The sequence below is a fragment of the Scylla paramamosain genome, chromosome 28 (assembly GCF_035594125.1).
Source record: "Scylla paramamosain isolate STU-SP2022 chromosome 28, ASM3559412v1, whole genome shotgun sequence".
NCBI lineage: Eukaryota > Metazoa > Arthropoda > Malacostraca > Decapoda > Portunidae > Scylla > Scylla paramamosain.
The window spans coordinates 12,719,751-12,737,250 of NC_087178.1; the positions used below are offsets into that span (position 1 = coordinate 12,719,751).

A 17,500-nucleotide genomic window follows, 5' to 3' on the forward strand; every position below is an offset into this window, starting at 1 on the left:
GAGGAACGAACTTGAGCCTTGTACAAGATCTCCAGGCCTTTGTCATCAAGGAGCCACGACATCCTCCTAAGTGACGCCAGCTTACCCGAAGCCTCCCTGGCTAGACGCTCTATGTGGTGCCTGAAGGTCAGCGCGGAGTCATATGTGACCCCCAGTACATCCATCTCGTCTTGCCGCCGTATAGCTTGCCCCTCAAGGCTGAGTTGGAGGGGCGTCCTCGACCTTGAGATGATTAACATTTGTATTTTGTTTGGGGCAAATTTTACTTGCCACTTGCTGCCCCACGACACAATGCGGTTCAGGTTGACGTTCATGTGGTCGGCCGTGTCAGTCTCCTCCCCTGGGCTGTAGCTCTGAGCCAGCGTGAGGTCATCAGCATAAGCTCTTACACTGGGGGATTAAGTGTAGGAGGTAGTTTATGTAGATGTTCCAGAGCAGGGGGCCGAGACAGCTTCCCTGAGGAACACCTGCTCTTACTGCATGCTGTTCAGACTCCTGGCCATCAATGACCACTTTGAGATTCCTCTCTCTCAAGTAATCACCAAACAGCAACAAGAGGGGCCCATCCACACCTGCTGCACGGAGCTTTGCAAGGAGACCTGCATGCCACACCTTGTCAAAGGCCCCTTCGATGTCAAGGGCAACAACTGCAGTGTCCTTCCCTGCGTCCAGAGAAGCACTCCACTCCGAGGTGAGCAGCAGGTGCAGGTCAGCTGCCGATCTGCCCGACCTGAACCCAAACTGCCGGCCACACAGTAGGTGGTGCCTCAAGGTGCTCTGTGACTCTTGAGGCCACTATGGACTCGAGCACCTTGCTGAGCACAGGCAGCAGGGACACCGGGCGATAGTTTTTAGCCACTGTTTTTTTTTTTATATTTTTCTTGTGTACTGGCACAACACTAGCCACTTTCCAGATACTTGGCCACCTGTTGGTCCGTAAGCACTGGTTGAATATCGTAGGGAGTGGGCGAGCCAGCTCATCAGCACACTGGCGAAGAAGGCGTGGGCTAACGTTATCAGGACCCACTGCTTTTTGTCACGTCAAGTTTTGAAAGCACCGCCTTCACTTCCACTTCACTCGTTGTGGCAAATGATAATTTTTCTTTCACTATGTTTGGTAGTGAGGGTGGAGGTCTTTTAGGGTCGGAGACGCACATCTTATCAGTGAAGTGCTTGGCCGGGAGGTTTACCTTATCTCGGGCAGACTGCGCTATTGTGCCGTCATCCCGGTGGAGGGGAGGAACGGTGTTTCCCCTAGACACACCTTGTTGCTCCTTAACAAGACTCCACCAGCGTTTGGACCCCACCTGGCCTCCCTGCAGCTTCCTCTTGAGATCTGTCACCCATTGGTTAGAAGCCCAGTCTTGAGTAGCCCTCATGTGGTTGTCTCCCTGTGTAGCTGTCTGTTCCAGGCTGTGGGATGTCTCTTAAAGGCGAGTCAGGCATGGTACTTTGCGTCGGAGGCAGCTCGACATTCTGGCCCAAACCAGGGTTGGTCTGATGCCTTGGTTTGGTGTGTGGAGTGGGCACCCAGCGGTCCTGCAGGGTGTGAAGCAGCTCGGTGAACTTCCCCACCTGCTGGTTAGAGTCTCCACATAACAAATCATCCCAGTCAGTAGTTTTGAGGGAGGCTCGCATAGCCTGCCAATTTGCCTTCTCCCACCTCCACAGTGTTCGAGTGTAGCACTCCTCACGCGGCCTCTTGAAACTAATCCTTGTGAGGACCGCCACATGGTCCGAAGTGCCCACAAAGTCTCAGTCTCTCTCTCTCTCTCTCTCTCTCTCTCTCTCTCTCTCTCTCTCTCTCTCTCTCTCTCTCTCTCTCTCTCTCTCTCTCTCTCTCTCTCTCTCTCTCTCTCTCTTTTATTTAAACTATTAAACACACATGTTCATTGTGGCCTCTGCTAAAGTTATCTTTGTCGTGTATAAATATTTTAAAGCATTACTGTGTGTGGTATAATAAATATCAACATTTTGCTAAGATGCATAGGCACATGTATGCAACCATTGATTAAATCAATGTACAAACAATAAGCAAATAAATAGATTAATAAACTAGAAAATGATATGGTTATATACACACAGTACTTACAATAGAGGTCATATGCATCTATATGCCAAGTTCACCGGAGGTCAGACACAACCATATTTTTGTGTTTTTCTTATGGAGGGTTGAGAGTCTGAAGCTGTAACCACTTGTATGTGGACACTTTCATCTGCTGTGTGGACAGACGTCGTACGTCCACCACAGCCGTGAGGGTGTTCCACCACACTACAGTGGCGGAGGAGAAGGCCCGTTGGTGGGTGCTGGAGCGTGACCCTGGCACCTCCAAGAGGAGATCGTTGCTCAATACCGTTCTCGTATTGCGCTCAGATCTCCTCCAGGTAGCCTTCAGGTCTGCTAGGTGAGGAACATTCTGGATCTGCGCCTTATGAAGCACTGTCAGCGCTGCAACTTTCCGGCGATGATCCAGAGTGTCCCTCAGCACCGGCCCATCCTCCTGTATCTGCTGCTGCTGCTGCTGCTGTTGTCCCTGTCACCATGGTTGCTGGCGAAGCTGCGTCTGTCTGGCCCACTGATGAGGCGCTCTGCCCTCTTTTGCACTTTGTCCAGCAAGTTGAGATGACATCGGGCACTGGACATCCACGTGAGCGGCGTCTACAGGAAAGCTGGCGGAGGTGTGGCCGTTAACCACAACATGGAGACTCCTGTCCGTCAGGTAGCTGGAGAGCAGGTGCAGCAGGTCCCCGGTGATGCCCAGCTGCTCCAACTTTGCCAGAAGTCCCCGATGCCACACAGTGTCGGAGGCCCCGGCGATGTCCAGGGCAATCACTAATGATGGCCGGCCGACATCCAGGGCGTCGTGCCAGGATTTGGAGAGAAGAAGGAGCAGATCTGAGGTGGAGCGTCCTTTCCTGAAGCCGAACTGCCTGGGTGAGTGAAGGTGGTGCTCGTCCAGGAACCTTGTCACCTGCTCTCCGATGACCCTCTCGAAGATCTTGCTGATCACCGGCAGGAGAGAAATGGGACGGTAGTTGTTCGGCTCCGACTTCTCCTTCTTCTTATGGACGGGTGTGACCCTTGCCTCTTTCCACTGAGACGGCCACACCCTGGACACCAGACACTGGCGGAAGATCAACACGAGAGGCGTGGTGAGCTCATCCGCACAGTGTTTGAGGAGGTGAGGGCTTACTCCGTCAGGACCTGAGGACTTCCTGACGTTGACCTCCTTCAGGTGCCCCCTAACAGCGGCCTCCGTGATGACCACGCTCTCTATGCTTGAGGCAGCAATTCGTGGGAGAGGTGGTGGCTGTCTGTCAGGTTCTGGCGTCCTCATCTTCTCACTGAACACCTGAGCAAGCAGGTCTGCCTTCTCCTGGCTGGTGACGGCCAGGTTCCCACACGGCTTAGTGAGAGCCGGGACACGTTCGTGGGAAGTGACGCCCTGCTTCTCCTTCACCAAGCTCCACCATCGCTTTGGGTCCAGCTGGTTGGAAGACAACATCCTCTTGCTGTTGTCCTCCCATCTTGCCTTGGCCCATTTCGCTGCTAGCGTCATTGCTTTGCACGCAGCTCGGTGCAAGGCCTTGTTCCGCTGGGTAGGCCGCCTCTTGTAGCGCTGCCACCCGCTGTACTTGCTTGCAGCAGCAGCACGACAACGATATCTGAACCAAGGCTGGTCTTTTGGACTCGTTGCGTAGGTCCCGTGCGGCACGTGTTGCTGCTGTAAGTCCTGCAGGATGGTGGTGAGGGTGTTGACGTCGTTGTGCGGCTCGCCGTTGAGCACCGTGTCCCAGGAAATCTCCCCAAGGGCACATCTCACAGCTTCCCAGTCGGCGCGGTCCCACAGCCAGATGGTCCTGTGGTGCTCCTCCTCACGGGCTGGGGCGAGGTTAATGGTGGAGAGGACGGCAAGGTGATCAGAGGTGCCCACGAAGTCCAGTGGGCGGCACTGTACACAGTCACCTGCCAGGTCTGCTAGCACAGGGTCCAGAGATCCTCCACGCTGATGTGTAGGGAAGTCAACATGGTTGTGAAGTCCCTGCACCACTGTCAGCTCAGTAAATGCCCTCAAGACAATGTTGTGGTTGAGGTCGCCCACAATCACAACGTTCTGACAGTTGTGAGCCGCCATGATGTCGTCCAGGTTGTTGGTGAGGTAGTTGAGCCGCTCGCTTCCCTGCCACTGAGGTTGGTACATGACACACAGCAGCAGGGCGCCCCTGTCAGCAAGTATGATACGGAAAAACATCATCTCCATCACGTCCGGTGCGTTGACTGTCAGGGCGTCCATGTGGAGACCCTCGCGATGACACACGGCTAAACCACCTCCCTGCCCACTCTGGCGGTCACGCCTCATCCAGTGGGAGTAGCCGGTAATCCTGTCGCAGGTGTCACAGGACACAGCTGTCATCCAGGAAGGTGTCCACTGCCACCACTACGTCGGCGTGTTTCACGAGGGCGGTGTGTGTCAGCTCTCCAACGCTGGTGCTGAAGCCACGAACGTTGGCAGACAGGACTGTGAGGGTGGAGGCGGCGGTGGTGGCGGAGGCGGCGGCGGCGGCGGCGGCGGCGGCGGCCATTCTTCTTAGCGTACCAGTAGCGGGGCGGGGTGGGGGGGGGGAGGCTGTGTCCAGGCAGGGTGTGTGGCGGCGCCCACGGCGGTCAGGTCGGACCGGTAAGGTGCAGGCTGGGGGGAAATGGCGGGCTGGTGACGCTCTGTCAGAATGGCTCTAATGAGTCGCTCCTGACGTGCCTCGCTGGCCCGAGTGTAGCAGCGGCTTTCCTCGTGGCCGCGTCTGGGACAGTACGTGCACTCAAGCCTCCTTGACTCCTCAGCCTGGCGTGTTCGGCACTGGTCTACGTGGTGTCCTCTGTGGCCGCAGTAGTCACAGACCAGTACGGAGCAGCGTCCTGCCGTGTGGCCTCGCTGCCGGCAGCGGCCACAGAAAGGCGGCGACCTCTGGTTTGCACTTCCTTGTCGTCTGTTGGTGTTCTGTCTGGTGGTGGAGTGTAGCGGCCCAGCTGTGGAGGAGGCTGACTCGGTGGTGGTGGAGGCGTTGGTGACGGCCTGGCGACGGGGAGGAGAGTTGGCGCGGCCAACGGTAGCGGTGGTGGTGGTGGTGGTGGTGGCGGAGGGGGAAGAGGGCTGGGAGCGCTGGGTTGGTGGTGGTGGTTGCTGGGTGTGGGTGAGGTCAGGTGTGTTGAGTGGAGGTGAGATATCGTGAGTCACCTTCCGTAGCGGTCTTGCTTTACCTGACTCCCACCAACCGGCCCAACGTGGGTGTGAGGCACACACTTCCCGCCAGTCACTGTCTATCTTGCTCGGCAGGGCACTACAAGCTTGGGTAGAAGGGACTGGGAGCTAGTTGTTGTACCTGAGAGAGGCCGTCAATAGCGCTGAGTGCTGCTTCTAGCGCTGCTCTCTGCTGCTGCACCCTCGAGCTGTGTTGTTGGTAGGCTTCAACAGTGCTCTTGAAAGAGAAAATTTCGTTCCTCTGTCTCAAGATGATGTCTACCAGGGCTTCAGGAGGGTTTGTTAGTAGCTCTTCCCTGATGGCAGTGACTTCGTTGTCAGGTGATGGTTGCTGGGTAGGAGGGTCAGGTGGGGTGGCAGGCGTGTCGACCTGGGTGGTCGGTGTCTCGTCCTCAGTGGCCGGCGCCTCGGGTACCACGTGGGTGACGGGGTGTGAGATGCCCCGCGCTTGCCTCAGCTCCGCTGTGTTGGAACAACAAAATGGGCCCTCACTGTGACACCCTTTACAGGCCTGGTTCGGGCAGCCTTCCTGACTGCACGCTGTTACAGGCTTGAGTCTGGTGGAGAGGCTACACACACAGCACTATGTTGCCCCTGGAAAGCCAGACTTGCCTGCCCACGCAATCTTCTGGTGAGGAGAGGAGGCTTCCTGGGTGGCGTTAGTGGCCATGTGGGGAGGCAGTGGCAGGACAAAGCGAGGGGTTGGTAGAGGGGGGACAGAGGGCTAGGGAGGGGGGTGTTAGAAGCAGGGTGGCGACCTGGCCTGGTGGGTCAGTCAGGTCACAGCACACTCATGTTTTGATATAATGCATCACTGCTAAAGCACTTTCGCTCACTATGAGAATGCACCACGTTACGCGTCGGTATACCTGTTCACTGGTGTATGCAACAAGAACGAATGTGTTTTTGCACCGCACAGATGAGTCGAAAATTACGGAGCGTGGGTATACTCGTATGTACGTCCTTCCTCTCTCGCGATCTGACCTGAATCTCTCTCTCTCTCTCTCTCTCTCTCTCTCTCTCTCTCTCTCTCTCTCTCTCTCTCTCTCTCTCTCTCTCTCTCTCTCTCTCTCTCTCTCTATCCCTCAGTTATTTGAGAGTAGACTGATCCCTGATGGACAGTCAATTTTGTGGGCATAAACATGTGGGCTCTTTATGAACGAAGTGGTTAGAGAGGTAAGGGTTGGTGTTATGGGTCAGGAAGTAGGAAGGATAATGCGATGAGCGAAATTAACCTTATTTTTGTTTATTGTTGAAATGATCGTAATTTTAGGCCCTGCACAGAGCCTCAAAATTTAGAGTATTGAGAATTTAAATGAAGTAATAGGAAAGAAGAATAACAGAGTGATAAGTAGTCAAGAAGCAGTGGAGGGGAGGATTAGAAGTACTGCGATGCGAGAATTCTGAATGACGAAACATTGGCACAGAAGGTAAAGTTTCGCAATTAGGGCGTCAGTATTGTCAGTACACGCCCCGTGGAGGCACAAATAAAGCATCTGCCAGAGGAAGTGTAAAATTTGCTAGGATCTTACGAGAAGCACACACACACACACACACACACACACACACACACACACACACACACACACACACACACACACACACACACACACACACACACACACACACACACACACACACACACACACACACACCTGGAGAGGAGCCATTCTTTCTTGGTACATCCCATGGCTGACAGCAGCCTGGTCTTCTCGGACGCAACGTTGCTCTTGAGGTAGTGACTCCAGGCAAAGTTCCACTCCTCTTCCCCTCCCATCTCCACTCCCCGGCAGTATACCACCCACTTGATGTTGGGCGTGAAGATGCTGCAACAGAGGAAGGAGAATCAATGGATGCTAGAACTTGTTAGAACTTTCAGCGGAACGTCCAACCTGACAACATTCATCTGTCATTGTTATTGATGTACCAAACTCACACCAACCTTTCATTGTGTGGATGAAGCATCCACTGCCTGTAGAGCTGGTGGGCAGTGTCGAGGCAAGGCTGATGACCCAGAACACACGCCCAGTTGAGAACAGTCTGGCGCAGAAGACTTTCTTGCAGCAGGTCGTTTGGATTGTCGTCGAAACCGATGACATCGTACAGCGGCAGAACCAAGTTCAGCGTGTAATTCTGTCAAGAGTCAAAGTTTTTTGGTGTTTACTAGCTTAATACTGTTATTGTCATTATTATTATTATTATTATTATTATTATTATTATTATTATTATTATTATTATTATTATTATTATTATTATTATTATCATTATTATTATTATTATTATTTTTATTATTATTTTTATTCTCTCTGTGTTAGGGGACAGCCTGGCCGCACACTGCCCTGCTGAATTAGAAGAATGCAGTCACCGTATTCCTTCGCGCAAGACGCTTAAAATGGAACCTACATTGAGAAAAGGCGTGCGTGACATCTTGTTTGGCTAAATTATTAAGAATGGCGCCAGCCTGGTGAACAGGGAGGCGCACAAATCACAGACACTCAGTGACCACAGGTGGCAAACCTACTGAACACACGTAGCACTGTCTCGATGAAACTCCGGGACTACTCACCTTGAGAGCTCCGTACGCTCCCGTGAGCTTGAACATGCTCCTCACGTAAGTCAGGGAGCTGATGGCAGCTTTCCATGGCAGGTATTCCCTCTCTTGGTCCAGGTACTTGAACACCTTGAAAGCCACGCTGTAGCTCATCTGACCTGCCGTGGAGAGGGGAAGAATGAGAGTGTGTCAGTGAAACATAGCAACAGACTCATGTTTCGATTGTATGAGGCAGAACGCGGAGTGATGGGAACCAACCTGCCCTGGCCAGGTCAAGGGCGTCGTCGATGATCTGCGCCCTGTTGACGGTGGCGATGGCGCGGTGGTCGGTGAGCAGCTGCTGGATCAGCAGGTTCCAGTTGTGGTCGTCGTAGTTGACCCTGTAGTAGCCGGTCTGCTGCAGGTTGAAGATGACCCAGTGGTCCTTGGGCGGCAGGGAGGTGACGGTGACCTGCGCCTCCGAGTCCTTCATCCACACCTTGGCCTGCGTCTGGCTGAAGTCAGGCTGGTCTTGGCTCGTGTACGTCAGCGGCACCCACCACTTGTAGTCGTGCGTGTCGTCGGCGTTGTCGTCCTTGACCAGCAGGAACCGCTCCTGCAGAGGCCAGTGGGATGGTGAGGTGAGGTGAAGGCGTCGCGCCGCCTGGCAGCCGCCACTCCCTGTGTGTTCGCCACACACTCACCTGCGAGACAGTGGCCGAAGTGCCGTCGGCGCTCCGCTCCACCTTGATGACGGGGTAGCCCATCTGCAGCGTCCACGTGTCCATGATGGTCTTGACGGTGAGGTTGAGGGGCAGCGTGCCGGCCTCGTGCGCCGCCTTCGTCAAGTGCAGCCACAAGTCATCCTGCTCTGCGTTGTCGTACTTGCTGGAAGAAAACAACAACTGCTGTACAAGAATGGGGAGGACAGTGAACCCGGTGATGTAGAGCAACGACAACAAGGCGACGACACACTTACAAGGCGTCCAAGTAGGTGCTGAGGCCGTGCCTGAAGGCCGCTTCCGTCAGGAAGTGGTTCATCATGCGAATGATTGTGGAGCCTGTGGGTCCAAAAAATATCAATATACATTTCATAGTGACACATTACATTAATTTCAAAAATATATAATTTGATTTTCAATTTGTTTTGAAAATATTAGCTTTCAGTTAATATGAAATTTAGGATTTTCAATACTTGTATCTTACAGGTGTGATAGCATGCTCTGCTTTACCCAGTGGCAGTATCGTGACTAATGATCTATAATGCAGGTACGACTTATGAGATTACTACGGACTTAACTGCCGAGTGAATCTTAAGAAAATAGATAAATTAGCAGAGTGTACTCTCTGCTATAGAAAAAAAAAAAGGAATATGTCGATGATTTACCTTTACTGTACGTAATTCTGTCAAATATTTGAGTTATTTCATTTGGATGATGGACTTCAATCCTGATCGGATGGGAAGATTGGACGTCGTCGTTGTGCATAACGGACTGTAATCTGAGGTCCACGAACAGCTCCATCACCTTCCACGAGGGCTCCACCTGTAACAGAGTGGGTGCGTAATGTTGTAATGAGCTGTAAACATTAAGTGGTGATTAATGGTAAGCACTACTGTTAAATCACAAGCAAAGCAATGAACGATATTTGATGACTTACACTTTGCATACCGATAAATTCGAGGTAGGAAGCAAATCCCTCGTTAAGCCAGATGTCTGTCCACCAGCGAGGAGTCACCAGGTTGCCAAACCACTGGTGGACCAACTCGTGCGCCACGAAGGCCACCACGTAGAATTTGTTCATCGGCGTTGACACAGCGTGATCATACAAGAGTACTGGTTCTCTGAGGTGACAAAGAAAAATACCAGTAACACATAACAAGCAACATGAAAAGGAGGATAGAGTAAATGTTTCGGAATTATAAATATTATGCTCTTCAGATATCGAGATTCACGTAGTGACAAAAAGAACAGGTGATGTAAACCAAAGCCTGTTACATGGCATTTCTTATAAAGCAAAACGCTGCAACACTTTTCCCCTGATACTGGTAGCCTTTGTGATTTCTTCATCACGACAATAACAGCACAAGTGCAGTATTTTTGGGTCATTGTGTTTCTGTCAACATGAACACCATTAAATAATGTGGTGTGTTACAAAGATTTTTCAATATGATTTTCAACACTCACCCATAAGTAACAAGACCCCAGTTTTCCATGGCGCCCGCGGGGAACCCCGCCACGGCAATCATGTCCAATTTAGGCAACGGGTAGGACTGGTTGAAGTATTTCGCGAAGTGGTCCAGGATGGCAGGGCCGACCTGATGGGCATATGTGGCTTGATACAGTACCGGTTTTTTGGCCCACGCTAAGATGGAGAAAAAATAATGTAAACCAACAACGTTCTTTGAGTCATGAGGAAATGTAACACATCTTTCAGAAAGTATCATTCATAAACTTAGAATACATAAGAAAACCAAAGTCTGTATTACTTCTGAAAAGCACTGCGCCATTGGTTGTAACTTTGAGATACCCGAAATCAGAGATAACAAAGGCGAGGAGGTAGGTGGACATCGGGACGGTGGTGTGATACTGGTCCCATAACCAGCCCTCCTGGTCCTCCCTGCCGCACAACACACTCGTTAGTCACAACACAAAATAAATGTGAACAACATTGGACTTACGCAAAAGTCTTGTGAAATGAGTTGTGCTGACGACTCACATGGGAATGGTTTCCTTGATGGGCATGTTGGAGAGTGAGGTCATGTTGCTCTGGCGGGCGAGGTGCACCTCGAAAGTGGCCTTCAGCCCAGGCTCGTCAAAGCAAGGGAAGGCTCGCCGCGCGTCCGTCGCCTGGAACTGTGTCGCCGCCAGCCATCTGCAGGGAAGGGAATGGACCGTCCAGCAAACATTTGACACAGTAATTTTCCTGCCATATCTGAGGAAAACGAAACAGCACTCACGTCTTGGTTCCGTCAGCCCGATTATATGAAAATCTGCTGAAACCCCTCATTTTGTCGTTGAGCAGACCAATAAAGTGCATGGACAGGATGTATTTGCTGCCTGGCCGCAGTGACTCCTTCAAGTGTACCACGTAAAACTCCAGCTCTCTGTTGTACTGTTGAGCGACAATAGTCAATCTTGGCCCCGACAGGTCGTCAGCTGCTATCAGCTGAAGATAGGAAGGGAATCTTAAGAGAAAATGGCTCTGAATGTATGAGGCTTAGAAAACAAGTGATACAATTCAGCGCCATTATCAAGATTAATTTTTTATGATTGTACCGGGGCTTTGTAATTATAATTCAAGGAACAACGATGACATATCACAATTGAGATTTTTTATCCTTCTCCTTATCTCTTTCACAAAGAAGATTATGTCGGTCACGTCTGTCCCCAGATCAAGAAAGGGTAGGTGCCGCCAGGCGGCAGGCGGCGTGTCACTGACCTTTACGGTGTCGTTGTAGGTGATGATGTCCCTGATGTGCAGTGTGATGTTAGAGGTGGCCTCCAGCACCTCCATCTCCACCTCCACGTAGCCCAGGATGCTGAAGTTGCCGTTGATGAGTGGCTGCAGCCTCACCAGGTAGTGGAGCGGACGCAGGGCTCGCGGAAGGCGCACGTCTATTTTTTTCTTCTCTGGAGCTGTGGTGGTAGTGGTGGTGGTGGTGGACGAAGGCCTTTTTGTGGTCACTGTGGTGGTGGTTGTGGTGGTGGTGGTGGTGGTGGACGTGGTGGTGGTCGGCAGCATCTTGATACGCTGTGGGTATTCATTAGGTAGATGTGAGTACGAGCACATGTAAGTAAATCTGCTACTACTTATGACATAACACATGACACGCCCTCGGCGGACGCCTCAGCCCAGCACTCACCGGGATCTGCTCCACCACCACCTGCGTCTCTGTGGATCTCACGGAGTCTTCGGTCTTGAAATGCGGGGCGAAGAAGTACACGAGGAGTCCCGTGGCGACGAGGCCGCTGACGAAGAGGATGGCGAAGAGCCACACGACAGAGCGGCTCACGAAGCAGCCGCTCTTCTTCCCGAAGGACACCATGTGTGAGTCTGAGGCGTGGACATCCATCGCCACCACGTCACTGCTTCGCGTCATGGTGGTGGTGCTGCTGCTGCAGGAGTGGAAGCAGGAGGATGTGAGACTGCTGGCGTAGGGAAAGTAGTTGTGTTGTTGTTGTTGTTGTTGTTGTTAATGGTGGTGGTGGTAGTGGTGGTGGTGTTATTGTTGTTGTTACTATTATTACTATTACTATTTTTCTTTTATTATTATTATTATCATTATTATTATTATTATTATTATTATTATTATTATTATTATTATTATCATTATTATTATTATTATTGTTATTATTAATATTATTATTATTACTGTTATTATTATTATTATTTTTATCATTACTATTATTGCTTCGAGAACATTTTGACAAGTATCAGCAATTAATTATTCTTCAGTCTGCGCTCCTTTCACCATTTACCCACATTACTATGATTGATCAATGTTTGTGTGTAGTAGCAGCAGAAGCAGCACCAGTAGCACAAGCAGCAGCAGCAGCAGCAGCAGCAGCAGCAGCAGTAGCACTAGTAGTAGTAGCAGTAGTAGTAGTAGTAGTAGTAGTAGTAGTAGTAATAGTAGGTAGGAATAGCTGGTGACTGGATGATGGTGATGGTGAGTGAGGGAACAAAGTGTGGTCAACCACAACACAAGTGTGGTTCCCTCAACATCAGTGAGAGAACAAAGGTGGTCAACCACGAGACAGTGAGAGTGGCACTGGCAGGTAAATCACATTCTTCACTATTGATTGCTTTACTGTAGGAATGTAAATAATAAAAAAAATACGTATATAATACACAAATGTAAAAGCAAAGAAAAATCATAAGAACAGAGTAGCACTTGATGCTTTTCTATTATTTTCCTGACAACATCAAAAGATGACAAGGAGAATCATGAATACCAAGGCAGTCATTACTCTCTAAAGCCAAATAGAGACTATATGGCAGCGGGATGAGCAGTAACTGGGGAGTCAAGGTACGGAAGCAGTCCACCTGCGTCTGGCTATTAATGGCGCCGATACTGATCTTTTTGTCGCCCGGTGGCTTATTGCCAGTTTCAATAAGATGTCAGATAGATAGTAAAAAAAAAAAAAACAGAGGATAAGTGTCTTGAAATCTCCTTCTTGAAAGAGTTCAAGTCGTAGGAAGGAGGAAATACAGAAGCAGGCAGGGAGTTCCAGAGTCTACCAGAGAAAGGGATGAATGATTGAGAATACTGGTTAATTCTTCCTTTAGAAAGTTCGATAGAATAGCGGTGAGAGAAAGAAGAAAGTTTTGAGCAGCGAGGCCACGGGAGGAGGGGAGGCATGTAGTTAGCAAGATCAGAAAAGCAGTTAGAATGTAAATAGCAGTAGCAGATAGTAAGAGATGCAACATTGCGGCGATGAGAAACAGATTGAGATAGTCAATTAGAGGATTGGAATTGATAAGGGAAAAAAAAATTTTGATTCCATCCTCTCTAAATTAACGGAATAACTGGAACCACCCACACACACACATGTGAAGCATACTCCATGCATGGGCAGATAAGGCCCTTGTACAGAGTTAGCAGCTGGGGGGGAGGGGGTGAAAAAACTGGCGAGGATGACTCAAAACTTCACTTCACTCAAAACTTCATAGAAGCTGTTTTAGCTAGAGATGAGATTTGAAGTTTCAAGTTTAAATTATAAGTAAAGGATAAACCAAGGATGTTCAGTGTAGAAGACGTTGACAAGTGAGTGTCACTGAAGAAGAGGATATAGTTATCTAGAAGGTTGTGTCGAGCTGATAGATGGAGGAATTGAGCTTTTGAGGTATTGAACAATACTAAGTTTGCTGCACCCCAGTCAAAAACTAAAGAGATCAGAAGTCAAGCGTTCTGTGGCTTCCCTGCGTGAACTGTTTACTTCCTGAAGGGTTGGATGTCTACCAAAAGATGAAATAAAATGAATGGTGGTATCATCAGTGTAGGAGTGGATAGGGCAAAAAATTTGATTTAGAAGATGATTGATGAATAATAGGAAGAAAGTAGTTGACAGAACAGAACTCTGAAGAACACCCCGTATTAACAGATTTGGGAGAAGACCAGTGACGTCTACTACAGCAACAACAGAACGGTCAGAAAGGAATCTTGAGATGAAGTTACAGAGAGAAGGATAGAAACCGTAATAGGATAGTTCGGAAATCAAAGCTTTGTGCTAGACTATCAAAAGCTTTTGATATGTCTAAGGCAACAGCGAAAGTTTCACCAAAATCCCTAGAAGTTGATGACCAAAATTCAGTAAGGAAAGCCAAAAGATCATCTGTAGAGCGGCCTCGATGGAATCCATAATGGCGATCAGATAGAAGGATGTGAAGTGATAGATGTTAAAGAATCTTCTCGTTGAGGATAGATTAAAAACTTTAGATAAGCAGGAAATTAAGGCAATAGGACGGTAGTTTAAGAGATTAGAGAGGTCACCCTTTTCAGGAACAGGTTGAATGCAGGCAAACTTCCAGCAGAAAGGAAAGGAAGATGTTGACAGACAGAGTTTAAAGAGCTTGACTAGGCAAGGTGCAAGCACGAGGACACAGTTTCAAAGGACGATAGGAGGGAGCCCATCAGGTCCATAAGTCTTCCGAGGGTTAAGGCAAGCGAGGGCATGGAAAACATCACTGCGAAGGATCTTAATGGGTAGCATGAAGTAGTCAGAGGGTGAAGGAGAGGAAAGAACAAGCCCTGAATCATCCATGATGGACTTTTTTGTAAAAGTGTGAGCGAAGAGTTCAGCTTTAGAAATAAATGAAATGGCAGTGCTGCCACCATGTTCAAATAAAGAAGAGAAAGATGAAGATATAAAGTTATTGGAGATATTTTTGGCTAAGTGCCAGGAGTCATGAAGAGTGTTAGATCTTGAAAGAGTTTAACTTTCTATTAATGAAGGAGTTTTTAGTTAGCTGGAGAACAGAGTTGGCATGATTCTGGGCAGAAATATAAATTGCATGAGATTCACGTGATGGAAAGCTCAAGTATCTTTTGTGGGCCACTATCTATCACATATAGCGCGAGAAGAGGCTGTGCTAAACCAAGCCTTGGAAGGTTTAGGGAAAAAGAAAGAGTGAGGAATGTACGCCTCCATGGCAGATACTATCACCTCTGTTTTGCGCTGAGCACATAAAGACGGGTCTCTGACACAGAAGCAGTAGTCATTCCATGGTAAATCAGCGTAATACCTCCTCGGATCCCCCAAATTAGGAGAGGCAAAACGCCAGAAGCACTTTCGCTTTGGGGGATCCTGAGGAAGGATTGGAGCAATAGGACAAGATACAGATATGAGGTTGTGATTGGAAGAGCCAATAAGAGAAGAAAGGGTGACAGCATAAGCAGGATTAGAAGTTAGGAAATGTCAAGAATGTTGGGTGTATCTACAAGACGGTCAGGAATACCAGTAGGGTGTTACACCAATTGCGCTAGGTCGTGGAGGATAGCAAAGTTAAAGGCTAGTTCACCAGGATGGACAGTGAATGGAGACGAAGGCCAAAGCTGGTGGTGAACATTGAAGTTTCCAAGAATAGAGGTCTCTGCAAAAGGGAAGAGAGTCATGATGTGCTTCACTTTGGAATTTAAGTAGTCAGAAAATTTTTTTATAGTCAGAGGAGTTAGATGATAGCACAGATAAATTTAGCTTGAGAGTGACTCTGTAGTCATAGTCAGGTAATGGAAAATTTGGAAGATTCAAGAGTGTGGGCATGAGAGTAGATTAAGTCGTTGCGCACATAGACGCAACATCCAGTTTTGGATTGAAAATGAGGATAGAGAAAGTAGGAGGAAACAGGGAAGATGCTACTGTCAGTTGCCTCAGACACCTGTGTTTAGGTGAGGAAAAGAAGATGAAGTTTTGTGGAGAAGTGGTGTTCTAGAGATTGAAAATTGGATGTGCTAGGGTGGTATGCTAGCACATGTAGTAATGTCCAAATTCAGGAATAACAGCAAACACTGTGTAAAATATCTACCAGTATAACACAAGACTGCCAAGTACAAAGTATAACTTTATGGGCCAGAGGCCGGCCGCTGACTGAGTCTCTGGGAAGAGACGCCACCTAAAGAGTGATCGAAAACAAAAGGGGAACGAGAGGCGTCCTACATATAAATTGAATACATAAATGATAAATAATGGTAATAATAATAATAATAATAATAATAATAATAATAATAATAATAGCAAAGAGAAAATGAACTTATAATATATATATGGATATCCTATCATATAGCTCAGCCACACCTATGCTGCAACCCCGCAGTGAAAACATAAAAAAAAGTATGAGTAGCACAAGCACATCAAATACAAAAATATGAAGACAATAAGAATATGAGTAATAATGAGAAATAGTGATATATGAACATGGAGTGTGCTTATATGTATATGGCACACAAAGTAATAAATGAAGACGAAACAAATAAGGAAATGCACCCCCTCAAAAAAAAAAAGAAATAAGTAAAAATAAAAAATAAAATAAATAAATAAATAAATAAAATAAAATAAAATAAAACTGCAGAGAAAATACCATAAGGGACGAGAATAATAATAAGGAGAATGCGAAATATGTGTACATATATAGGGACAAATATATAAGCGTGCGTAATGGAGGAAGGCACACATAAGTAATACAATGACATAACAGCAAGAATGTAGAACAAATAAAATTTCTGAAAGTATCACAAAAAGCAATAATAATGAGAATAACAATCAGAAATACGTGGATATGGATGTATAGTGGGCTTATCTTTGTAAGACATACGAGGCGATACAATACAAGGCCATAATAATCATATAAACATCCCTCCTGCAGGACAAAAAATAATTTCACTGTAGGACAGCACAAAAACAGTAATTAGTTTAATCCTAACATGAAGCATAAAAATAATAATCCCTCCCAGGGGAACAACAAAACAGACAAACCCTTGGGACAGCAAAGAAAGAGAGAGAGAGAAAAAAAAGTATATGACAAATATGAAATGGAAGTCACCCCCCAAATTTTTACATAACCTTACTACGGAGATGATAGGAATGTGTAGGGATAGGATGAACAGAAGTATGACAGGTAGAGACTGAGGCGCTGGAGAAGCAGGAGAGGAGGTGGGGACCTGAGCCTTCTTCAAACTATCAACATGGACAACTTTTGAATTATTAAGATTTGGATAAAAAAAAAAAATACCAGAAAGGCTCTCTGTAATGAAAAAAAGGGCCTGAAAATTTAGGTTCTCATTTAGACTGACGCAGAGGTGAAGCCATAAAGACAGAGTCACCAATACCAAGGGACACTAGCGTGGCTGTAATGTCCTGCCGACTAATCATCTTGTTAATACATTAACTTGCACGACTACTACTACTGTTCCTTATACTACTAATCCTCTTACTACTACTACTACTGTTCCTTATACTACTAATCCTCTTACTACTACTACTACTGTTCCTTATACTACTAATCCTCTTACTATTACTACTACTACTACTACTACTACTACTACTACTACTACTACTACTACTACTACTACTACTACTACTACTACTACTACTACTACTACCATTACTACTACTACTACTACTACTACTATAACTACTATTATTGCCACCACTATCACTACTACTATTTATAACTGTTGATATTGATTATGTCCCTAATACTACAATTATCA

The 17,500-nt window shown here is 47.7% G+C and overlaps 1 protein-coding gene across 1 annotated transcript in view; it reads right to left on the minus strand.

Annotated features, from left to right (window-relative positions):
- Positions 1–17,500, minus strand: part of LOC135114925 (aminopeptidase Ey-like) — a 34,239-nt gene that overhangs the window by 4,843 nt on the left and 11,896 nt on the right. Inside the window, exons 2-15 of the mRNA XM_064031201.1 lie at positions 11,654–11,906; positions 11,230–11,541; positions 10,748–10,956; positions 10,507–10,662; positions 10,277–10,407; positions 9,975–10,152; positions 9,448–9,631; positions 9,176–9,332; positions 8,768–8,849; positions 8,493–8,676; positions 8,068–8,404; positions 7,825–7,967; positions 7,201–7,391; positions 6,914–7,084 (exon numbers count right to left, since the gene is read on the minus strand). Coding sequence (XP_063887271.1) covers positions 6,914–7,084; positions 7,201–7,391; positions 7,825–7,967; positions 8,068–8,404; positions 8,493–8,676; positions 8,768–8,849; positions 9,176–9,332; positions 9,448–9,631; positions 9,975–10,152; positions 10,277–10,407; positions 10,507–10,662; positions 10,748–10,956; positions 11,230–11,541; positions 11,654–11,906 — 2,688 coding nt within the window. The remainder of the gene's footprint in view (positions 1–6,913; positions 7,085–7,200; positions 7,392–7,824; positions 7,968–8,067; positions 8,405–8,492; positions 8,677–8,767; positions 8,850–9,175; positions 9,333–9,447; positions 9,632–9,974; positions 10,153–10,276; positions 10,408–10,506; positions 10,663–10,747; positions 10,957–11,229; positions 11,542–11,653; positions 11,907–17,500) is intronic.